Source organism: Sabethes cyaneus, chromosome 2 (assembly GCF_943734655.1).
Source record: "Sabethes cyaneus chromosome 2, idSabCyanKW18_F2, whole genome shotgun sequence".
In the NCBI taxonomy this organism is placed as follows: domain Eukaryota; kingdom Metazoa; phylum Arthropoda; class Insecta; order Diptera; family Culicidae; genus Sabethes; species Sabethes cyaneus.
The window spans coordinates 184,317,998-184,330,043 of NC_071354.1; the positions used below are offsets into that span (position 1 = coordinate 184,317,998).

General features: G+C 37.2%; 1 protein-coding gene across 1 annotated transcript in view; it reads right to left on the minus strand.

Moving 5' to 3' along the window:
• Positions 1-12,046, minus strand: part of LOC128736431 (DNA-binding protein D-ETS-3) — a 194,128-nt gene that overhangs the window by 69,966 nt on the left and 112,116 nt on the right. The window contains exon 5 of the mRNA XM_053830913.1: positions 8,929-9,006. Within this exon, the coding sequence (XP_053686888.1) occupies positions 8,929-9,006 (78 nt within the window). The remainder of the gene's footprint in view (positions 1-8,928; positions 9,007-12,046) is intronic.

A 12,046-nucleotide genomic window follows, 5' to 3' on the forward strand; every position in this document is an offset into this window, starting at 1 on the left:
TTCATTGTATATGAATTTGTAAAATCAGTTTTTTCTCTTTCAGCTCTTTTTGTAATTGTTGTATGACTTTTTCATGTATTACAAAATTGTATAAATAGTAAAAATACACAACTTTGATGAATATAGAGTATCTCTATGTTTGTTTGTTTAGGTACTGTAGAACTTTGATTAAAAAAATGCCTTGATTTTGACCCCGAATGACTCGACTACCAACAGATACATTTACATTTTATATTTGCTGATAGTTTTGCTGCATACAGATACCATTTTTCCATATGAAGAAACGAGAGAAAATTCCAGGGCCAATCGCGGTACACCTTGCATGCCGATTGCTTCGTTTCTGTGATGTCAGTTTATGCTGATCTATTTTCTCAACAATTTAAAGTATTAATGCATTGAATAATTATGACGTTTTGCTCATAACAAGTTAATTGAAGAATATACATTAGTTGAACAGCGATTTGTAACTTTATAACAATATGGCATTCAAAGAATAATATGTTAAAGAATAATATGTTAAAGAATAATATTTCCTCTTACAACTTGCTTTTACTTGCACTTACTCAAATTAGTAACAACCAACTTACCCGTACTCAGTAATTTCATGAAAAAAAGGATCTATCAAAATTTATAGGTGCTGCTATTTTGTTCAAATTTTGTAAACTTATTCAATTTCCAAAAACTTGAAAACCTACGCACTATGCAACGTTAACCAATGAATGAATTATGTTCCGAAGACGTGTTGATTTCTATCTCAAAGAGCAAGTAAAACCGTATAACAAAGGTTCCTTTCACCACTAGGTGGATTAAATCGGGTTTTAAATATCCGTTCCGTATTCCTCAAAATCCTTATTTGCCAGTAAAATTCACAACGTATTGCGAAGAATAATTATATTTTCTTTCCTTGGGTGCGTAAATATTTGTAAGCGTCATTTATGTTATTTGATGAACACCTTATTTAGTTTTATAATCGGTCGGCCTTAACTTTCGGGTTTCAGAGCCACATACGAAACTTGTTTTGAACTGACAATATGAGATATGTTTTCATAGCAGATTTTTTGATATTTTTTTTGAGTGGTTTTAGCCCAAAGGGTAGATTTTTTTTTGATATTTTGATATTAATACCATGCGTTCAAAAATTAGCATCTTTGAAAAACAAGAGTTCAGAAAAATTATTATTATACTTCGCTTTTGAAGAAAAAGGATACCTACAACAAAATGATTAATCTCAAAATTTTAGTATTAGTTTGCTTGGCTTCAATTTTGCAATATATCTGAATTAGAAAAAATAACTGAATAGAGCATTAGATATGAAAAAGAGAAATTGAACTTTTTCTTAGCTAGCGCTCCTTCAGATAATTATTTTTGCATGAAAATCAAAACTTGACCTTCTTTTGAATGTACTTTCATGGAAAGATAGTCATTAGCTTGATCGCATCGTTTTTACAATGTTAGAGGATTAGGAAAACAAGATGAGGTCGAAAAATACTGCAAAAACTGCGCCATAAACATGCTTGATAATGAGAAATATGATCGATATGATTTCCAGTGCTTGTCATTTTTGATTTATTTATTAAAACATGATACATGACATAAGACATCTGTCCTTTAAAATGTCACTAACGAAAACAAATCTTACAAAGTTACTACCGTGCAACGTTTACTTCCTATTTTTCATATAACATTTCTAAGCTCTAGTATCTATTGATTGAAAAGAGCATATATTGATGCGCAAAATTTGTTTGAAATTTGTATAAATTTATTTGGAAAAATCAACTCACTAGTATTTTGATCCTATACACCACTATACTTATATACTTAAATTAACTGCTTTTCTCCCTCCGCTTTTTGCTTTTTTTGTACAATTGTGAGCAACAGCAAGTGAAGAAAATGACTATTGAATTCTGAAATCAAAGAAAAGATAAAACTTTTCGATTGAATCCCACTATTTAATATTTATTTGCAACAGATACGTAGTTCACCTACGACGTGCAGGCTTCATCAGTGTCTTATTTCAAAGCGTATACGTATCTGTCGCGAATAAATATTAAATAGTGGAATTTAGTCGGTAAAAGTTTTTTTCTTTTCTTTTATTTCAGAGTTCGTATTCCACTAAGAGGCTTCAAACACTGCTGACTATTGACATGTTTCTCACTTTTCTTGAATTTCATTGCAAATTGTCATCACATACACATACATACATACATACATACACACATACATACATACATACATACAAACATACATACATACATACATACATACATACATACATACATACATACATACATACATACATACATACATACATACAGACATACATACAGACATACATACATACATACATACATACATACATACATACATACATACATACATACATACATACATACATACATACATACATACATACATACATACATACATACATACATACATACATACATACATACATACATACATACATACATACATACATACATACATACATACATACATACATACATACATACATACATACATACATACATACATACATACATACATACATACATACATACATACATACATACATACATACATACATACATACATACATACATACATACAGACATACATACATACATACATACATACATACATACATACATACATACATACATACATACATACATACATACATACATACATACATACATATATACATACATACATCGCACACATTGAATACAAGCAACATTTGATTGATACGTTTTGATTTCACACGTTTTAACGGTTTAATATACGGGGCTTAAATGTTAAAGTTTGAATAACTTTTGAATGAACCGTCCGATTTCAAATAACTCGGTTTCGTTTGATAGATCTCAGCAGTAATTTTCAAATAATAATAAAATGTGTGATGTTTTTCATTGAATTAATTCTTAAATGTTACAAAAATATGTTTTAAATACTATTTTTTCACATTTCTTTATGTAACTTTCAAACTACAAGTCCAATCATCATGAAATTTGGAAGTTAAGGGTTTGTAAGGCTCCTCTTTCATATGCAATCAGTTTTGTTCAAATCGGTTAAGGGTTCTATGAGATAATGAAGTCCCATATTTTTCGTATTTTTATACATAACTTTTGAACTAAAAGTCCGATCAGTATGAAATTCAATAGCGACCAATGGGACACCTAGACCTTTCATTTGACACTAAGAACATTAAAATCGGTCCAGCCATCTCCGAGAAAAGTGAGTGAGATTGAAAAGCGTTACATACACACACACACACACACACACACACATACATACACACACACAGAAAATGCTCAGTTTTCGAAACTGAGTCGAATGGTATATAACATTCGGCCCGCAGGACCTTCTTTCCATTTCCGGTTTTCCAAGTGATTTCTATACCTTTATACTATATATTTATATAGTAGAAAGGCAAAAATGAAAAATAAACATAGAAGGAAATCGCGCGTATCTGACCGAAAGCTCAAAGGACCAGTAAATTCAAACTCTCTAAGAAGTTAAGGAATAAATTAACGTTTTAGATTGTTGCATGAGAGCTAACATTCGCTTAACTTTTGCGATGAATCGTTGCATATGAACCATCATAGCGTTTTACTGCCTTACGTAGCTTTCCTGTCCTGCGTAGTTCAGAAACAGCATTTTCCAAACACTCTGTGCAGCTTTCGATTCTTCTTAAAAAAATGTTTGTAATAGGTGCTTAACTGTTTTAATTTGTAAAAATTACATTGGAATCAAAGTGATCCATAATTGTGAAAAATTACCTTGTTTTGGTCCCTATTATGGATCACTTCGAAAATCACTTCGTAAAGAACTTAGCTTGATCTTTATGTACGAGTCATTTTTTGCTCGAAAATTGGTGATTATGTCACATAGCAACCTTATGAATGAGAAACGTACTGCTTATGCTGATTGAAAAAACGACAGACATTTTGATAGATTCTCGATACACTCCCTCCACAATTATGGATCACCCACAATTATGGATCACTTTTGTGTTTCAAGTTAAATAACTTAGTTAAACAAACTTTTTGAAGGTATGAAGCATTTTTGCAACAAAATATACCATATTAACTAGCTTTTAACACATAAAACATCCTTTAAATCCCGACATTGATGCTTTTTCAATGAGCGTACAAAGTTGTTATCGAGAATCTATCAAAATGTATGTCGTTTTTTCAATCAGCATAAGCAGTACGTTCCTCATTCATAAGGTTTCTATGTGACATAATCACCAATTTAGGTGCAAAAAATGACTCGTACATAAAGATCAAGCTAAGTTCTTTACGATTCCGCGAAATGTTGGTGGTTGCCAATGATTTTCCTTTAAAAATAAGTAATTTTCAAAGTGATCCATAATAGGGACCAAAACAAGGTAATTTTTCACAATTGTGGATCACTTTGATTCCAATGTAATTTTTACAAATTAAAACAGTTTAGCACCTATTACAAACATTTTTTTAAGAAGAATCGAAAGCTGCACAGAGCCGAGTGTTTGGAAAATGCTGTTTCTGAACTACGCAGGACAGGAAAGCTACGTAAGGCAGTAAAACGCTACTTTTTAGAGAGTTTGAATTTACTGGTTTTTCGAGCTTTCGGTCACATACGAGCGATTTCCTTCTATGTTTATTTTTTATTTTTTCGGTTTATTGTCGCCTTTCCACTGTTTTATACAGAGTCGCATCATAGCAGCGATTGAATTAAACTCTTGCATCGATTAACTTTTCCGAGAGTTTACTGTACCTACATCGTTAATAACAATTCGGAAAAAAGAAAACTTCATCCTATACTAGTCTTTTCGGGGCCAACGCAGCTGGTGAGCTGCTATGATTCTTTTGATCAGTCGTGAAATCGCGAAAAGCATTCCGAAGGGCTGATCGGTAGGTGTCTTCGAAGAAGGACGGCAGGCATCTAAAGACAGACCAAAAGCCACACAATGTCTTCCATATGATTTGAAACATGTTAATTTTATGTTATTATATGATTTTAATAAAGTTCATCGAGTGAATTTGCTGCAAAAAGTGTATTTTTATTTTGATCCATAATATGATGAAAATTGTTTCATAATTGTGACCGCTTCCAAAAGTGATCCATAATTGTATATTTGATGAGTCATAATATAAGCTTAATTTCCGTGGAAAACTTGCACTAAATGGGTTTAATAACTGAATCAACTGAAAGATTACATAGTACTGTAACCAAAAACATTTATAAACTGCTTTTAAGCAATAGTATGCGCTACAATTAATGGTTTTAAAATCATACTTCTGCTTAAATGGTCCATAATTGTGGAGGAACTGTAACAACTTTGTACGCTCATTGAAAAAGTATCAATGTCGGGATTTAAAGGATGTTTTACGTGTTAAAAGCTAGGGTATATTTAAAATAGGGTATATTTCGTTGCAAAAATGCTTCATACCTTCAAATAGTTAGTTTAACTAAGTTATTTAACTTGAAACATAAAAGTGATCCATAATTGTGGGTGATCCATAATTGTGGAGGGAGTGTACTATTAGTTTTGCTCATATATTTTAAAACAAAATGGTGAATCCACCTATACATCGCCAATCGTAACAACAGAATGTCAATTGACATCGGTTTCAATTGATTTGCAGCAGCCATGACGAAAATAGTCGAGTAACTACGCTTGATGCTTTGTTTACAATGGTAGTTCCACCCCGGAGCGTAAAAGTTGAACATCGGGAGGCACTTCGTGTCCGTCGGATGTGATATAGGTGGTCCGACATTTACAACCCTCTTTCGTTTGGAGAAAGGCAAAAGTGACGAACGGAAACCAAGTTTTGGCAGCCCGTTGATGCTGCACGACCATAAAGTGCTGCAAAAGCTGAAGAGGAAGATGAAAGTCTGTGCTTTGGGCCAGGAGATCGGAACAGCCAACCAAACGGCGAAGAAGTACCCGAACAAAATCGACATTTTTATGCAGAAGTCTCGGCCAGCCATGTCTGATCAACAGGCAATCATGCAGAAAGAGCGGCTGACGGTGCGGTGAAAAGCATCTTTTTGGTGAAGCGCGATGTGTTGGTCATAAATGGATGACAAGAGGTACTTGTCGCTGGACAGCAACTACTGACAAGGGACCGGGTACTTTACGTCCACCACTAAGTTAAGCTGATGTCGTATTTATCTCCCACATCAAATTGTTCATCATCGTTGATTTTTGCTAATTTTTGTAGATTTATTTTATTTTCAGATTTACTTTCATTGAACAGATACTGAAGTTCTTTCAGGTTTAGTAGTTCCGATCCCTCGCCGACCATGCAAAGGATCCTTCGCCAGCGGAATTTGCAAAGGTGTCGGCGGCAGCTCACAGCTCTAGTTTAAACGTTCTTTTGATTTATCCTTAAACATTTGCTTTTTAAGCTCCTGAGTTAAAAAATTTTCAGTTTCAGGGAATTTTTGCGTGAATATTTAACGTTGTTTTAAATTAGTTTCATTCAATCCTACTTTAACCCAATTTTGTCTCGTCACTGTCGTATGTGAGGTGAAATTGAGAGAATAATAAAAATATTTTATGTTATATTGTTTGGAGTCTGTAAATTTTTTTCATGAAGTGTACCTAGGCTGGAATCGATTATTTGTTTCTCTCTGGTTTAGGTATTAACCAATTTTAAACTTTGGTAACCAATTTTAAAGATCAAATTAAGTTTTATGTTGAAACAATCATTTAACTTAATTTGTAATGCAGAGCGTGAAAGCATCAGTTCATGTAGGTGTGTAATTTCTAAACAGACCTAATATAACTTAAAATTTTAAAAAATCAATTTTTTCAGTTTTAATTTTTGATGCTGAATGGTCCACAAAAAGTATATTTTTCTCGAAAACGTTGAAACATTTCCAGCAAAATAAACAAAACTCGGTACATTTGCCGGCAGCGATAAAATTACCGGCTGTTTCCTTCCTTGCATGACTAACTTCTCGCCCGGCAGGAAGAGATTAGTGCCGAGCGGAATTTTCACACCTATAATTTATTCGCTCGCTGATGCCGGTAGTCCACATCCACATCCACATCCAGCTTCAGTCGGTCGACCGGCAATGACGATGTCGATGGTGGCTGTGGCATAAAATGCGGTACGGCAAGTGTGGATGCAACTGTTTCTGAGGACACTCTAACGATATTTTTTTCTCCCCGCTTTGTTCAAGACCATAATTTGAAGAAGTGCCTACCTATCCTCGCCGGTATGTGACAAAACTTGTCCGTAGTTACCGCCACCGCCGTCGTCGCCGTCGATGGCCACCGAGGTTTGCGTTTCTCACTCAACAGCAGCAGCAACTCATTTTTCCGATCCGTAAGCACGGACTTTTTCGAGCTGGATGGAAAAGTTGTTCAAGTGTCCCATTCTAAATGTGTAATAATAATCATCAGGAGTGGGCCAAAAGTGTGTATTTATGTACGGCTGGATTTGGAGGTATAGCGTCGGAGATGGTCGGACCACCGCCGTTGACAAGAGTTCAGTTTTTCGCCATTATTATCGGGCCGCCGTCGGGTGGTTGTATCACGAGGGAAACCCCTCACCCAGGGTTCTTGTTGCTGGAATAGGGACGTTTTTGAAGGCATTGTTCGACTCAGCTTCCACCGCCCGAGCCACGCGTTCCCACCCGCGCATGCACCCGGCAAACCCGTTGGCACTGTTTCTACCGGGCGGTGGAAAACAAAGCCCTGTATTGAAAATTGTTATGAAACATTTTCTATTGTTCGAGCGAACAACTATTGTGTGCCATTCCATATTATATTTTATTTTATTTCATATGAAGAGCGAGCAGCATAATAATAATTTCAAAATTTCATTCACGTCATTTTTGCTGAACGAGTTACGAGCGCTCCACGTCGGTCGTCGGTCGGTCGGTCGGTGGACCGGAGCTGCCTTTGTGAGTGTGCTTTGTATGTGCTACTGTGTGAGTGATTTTGTTTCAATGCGAAAACGACAGAATTCTGATGTTACACATATCTTCAACATGTTTGACATGCAGAGATCTGACTTCAGTAGTGGGATTGAATTTTCATTTATGAAAAATTCAAAATGAAAAAAAATTAAATCTTGATAAGTGACGCTTAATTTATTTGTTACTAAAGTAAAACGGAAAATTTCCGGCTCTCAACAGACAGTCAAGGTTCTTGAATCATGAAAACTAGCAGTCATTATATTGTTAACCGAATCTGGCTTCTAAGCACTTCAAATCCCCTGATAGATCATAGTTTCGCGATAGCAAATCCTATTTGGATGAGCTACCAAAACAACCGAACGTACTATCATCTCGAGTGTCAGTGCTTGCTCATTGAACGAAATTGCTTCAGTGAGTGAGTCCGTGTTTAGCAAACATCACTCCGAACGGAACGGTTCATCTCGTGTTGTACTGCAGATGGACGATCCGGATTCCGAATCCGCCCGAGAAGCATCCATCGGGGGAGGAAACATCGCAGTCCAAAAATGCTTTTAATTACGTTTCGTGTTTGCCAACTATCCAACTTCATTATTCGTCTGCTTGTTTGCTTCCACGTTCGTTTCGCAGTTCGCTGGACGGCAAAAGTCAGACTCGGAAAATTGATCCCCCCGCTTGAGCTTAGAGCTCTCCCATCGCACCCCGTCCCACCATAGTGAGCCTTCATCAGTCCTGCGGGATGCTGCACTAGTCCCGGTGAGTCTGACTCTCTGAATCTGGTGGTCGAAGTGAAACGATGTTTATCGATTATGAATAGATGTAGCTGAGTTGTTGTGCTACGTACACACAGATCTCTTGTAGTAACTTGTGTACGTGGCAGAGAAAATCTATCCTGGCGAAAATTGCAATCGTTTGGCGAAACAGCGGTATCGGATGTTTGACGGTGGAGGAGGAGAAGAAGGAGGAGGAGGAGAATTGCAACTGTTAAGGTTAAGCTGTGAGAATGGTATTTACCTGGCTGTCTAAAGTGTGAATGTGCATCTAATGAGGTTTTCCCGACGCTAACGCTGCTCAGTGCATTCGAACTGTAGCCTGAAAAAAAATAAGAAAAATGAAGAAAATATTAAATTAACGGTAAATCGGGAATATTTTCGTTCTAGATTAATTTGAAACTTTGTAGAGTCTGTGTTAAGTGCTGATTCATTTGCTGTGTAGACAAATTCTATCCAAACCTAAATATAAGGAGCACGATAATTAGTTTAAGTTTTCGAGAGTTGATGTCTTCACTTTTCATCGACTTTTGCTTTCGACTAGTTTGTCTGGATTATCTTTTATAACTCATAAACTGCACTTAGTTTTTGTTTTAAAGTTGTTCTACCCGCCTTAAGATAGTAGCAATGTTATTTTTTATTTCAATTTATTATTACTGATTTTAATATCACTTAAATTCGATTTACCTTATTGACTAATTTATCGTTAATGGCGAAGATACGTCAGCAAGAAACTATGACGGCCCAAAACCGACGCGATGTCTGTCGTTCGAGACGCTCGCCGATTCCCCGACGGAAGCGGACAGTGGACTCTCGCATGCAAATAACTGATCTGCCGGTTTCCTAGGAAAAAGGAACCTAAAGGCTAGCTCTTTATTTTAAGCTTGAATACGCCCCGATAATTGAGTCGGTGAGTATTTCTTTTTTGCACCCCGTTCTTACCGGATTATTGTTTGCATTTCATCAAACAATTCGCTATCGGTTTAAAAATGGGTCTGCTCATTTCACATAAAGTATTATTGGCATAATGATGTTTGACATAATGATTTGGCATAAAAACTTTGTCATAATTATAATGGCGCATTTGGCATAATTCCTTAAAAATCATTTTAAGAAATTTCATAGATGATTCAGGGTGAAACGACCGATATATAAACAGGCATATAAATATGAAACTGAAATTTGTCAATTGTCAATGTAATCCTCATCTTAATGTATCGTTGGTAACATTTGTGTTTTGCCATTTAGCAAAGTATTTTGGCTTATTGAAAAATCGAAGTGCTTTGAGTGGTCCCAAATATATAAAAATGTCAATTTTAACTTGAGAGACGAAAAGCGTGGAAAAGCTTCCGAAAAAATTCCAGGACAGTGAACAGCAAGCACTTTTGGACAAAAATGACACTTAAATGTGGCTCAAGAGACTATTTGTTTGAAGGTCATGGAAAAATGCAGAAAATCTGGCGATGAAAAGTGGATTTATATCAAGAATCCTACGCATGAAAGATTTTTCGTAAGTCCGGGGGCCTCACCAATATCGGTTGCACGGTCAAATAGCTGTGGACGAAAGACACAGTGCAGTGTTTGGTGGGATTAGAACGATCTACTACTACGAGCTACTCAAACCTGGAGAAACCATGAATACTGAACACTACCGACAACAATTGATCGATTTCAATCGAGCTTTGGGTGAAAAACGACTACCGTTCCAAAAAAGGTAACACAAAATGGTTTTGTGACATGCCAATACTCCATCACACACTGCAAAACTGTTCAAGGAACCAGACTTGGCTCCTTCCGACTACCACCTGTTTGCATTGGGGGGTACGAACTTGCCTGCTGAAAACATGGGAAATAGTTTGATGAACGGTTTGCTTCTAAAGAAGAACAATTCTTTTAGTGTGGTATCCCCCAATTTCCTGACAGATGGGAAAAATGTATAGCTTTCAAAGTAAAATATTTTACATAAATAAAGTTTAACATTTGGATTGTGATAAACGTGTGATTTCGGTTTTATACACCTTTTAGCTCTCGCACTGATTCGTCTCTTGTAAATTACTACTTCGACAATGCTCGAGGAGGACGGAGGCGGATGATGATCCATGAACTCGAACCCATTATCCAAAAGGTGGCTAAAGTTGGGCGGATACGATGGACAAAGTTTGTTGCAAGTATGCCGGACAACTACTCTGCAAAGATGGTGTTTGCCTCAATCCGGTATGATCAAGACGACCAGGAGCACAGCGATCAAGATGGTAAGACTAGGTGGAGCGAGATCTGGCGGAGGATACTCGGTGTCCGAGGAATTGCAGAGCGGTAGCGTACAACCGAGTTAACTGGAGAAACCTTGTTGAACGGGCTTTGTCTTAGGACGGCAAGCCTCTTAAGTAAGTAAGTAAGTAAATAACTACTTAAAATAATGCTCGTGTACGCGCTCTTCACCCTGCCAAACGGGCACGCTGGAGTTATGACGTCAACCTACAAAATTGCGTTAGAAAAGAAAAGCCCAACAATGAACACAGCATTATCTGCCTGCATAATGCAGCAAACGGTCCGTCATTTACCTCCCTATGAGGGCTTCCGTTAAGCCCCCCAGTTGGTCTCGAGGTATGATGCTGGCCAAATAAAATCGCGTTTGAATCTCGACTGGGAGAGGCTGCAATTGTCCTGTACTACAACAGCTGGCTGGATGGTAAATGGTTGAATAATGCACTCCAGAACTATCACGAAGTTCCACAGTCTCTTATTCAGCAACTCCTATCTCTACCTCCTCGTGGTACCATCCGGGATACGTTTCTTAGTGGAAATCGGACAACCGGTGGAAACTAGGGTCATATGCGGATAGAGAAGGGGCACTCATGCGAAGGCTGAGTGTAAACTCTCCGCCTGCAAGACGGTTCTTGTAGGAGGTAAGACTACTAAGAACCTAAGCAGAGGGTCCAAACCCCTAAAAGAGGATGGTTTTAATAGCTGTTATCCATGGCTATTATGTAAAAACTTGAATAGATAAATCCCCAATCCAAGGTGTGATGCGACCCGTGCCAAAAGATGAATGGTGGAGGGGGTTCTATAAATTCTCTCGCCGCAACGGACCCTGTGGAGTGCCAGGGCGCCTTCCACAGTAATTTGCCCTTGCTGCATCGAGCCGGTCACGGATGCAGTGGATAATTTCTTACCATGCATGCTCTCTCTGCCGAAAAGCAAAGAAACGAATGAGGTGGAGAGGAGAATAGGGAAGGAGCAGGACTTGAACGATGCGCTAGCAGAGGTTCAGTCCTGATCTTCGTCTATACTCAACACGCCGTTGTGAGTCGACAAACGAATATATGATATTTAACCTCGGAACACTTGCTCTGCAATCGTGG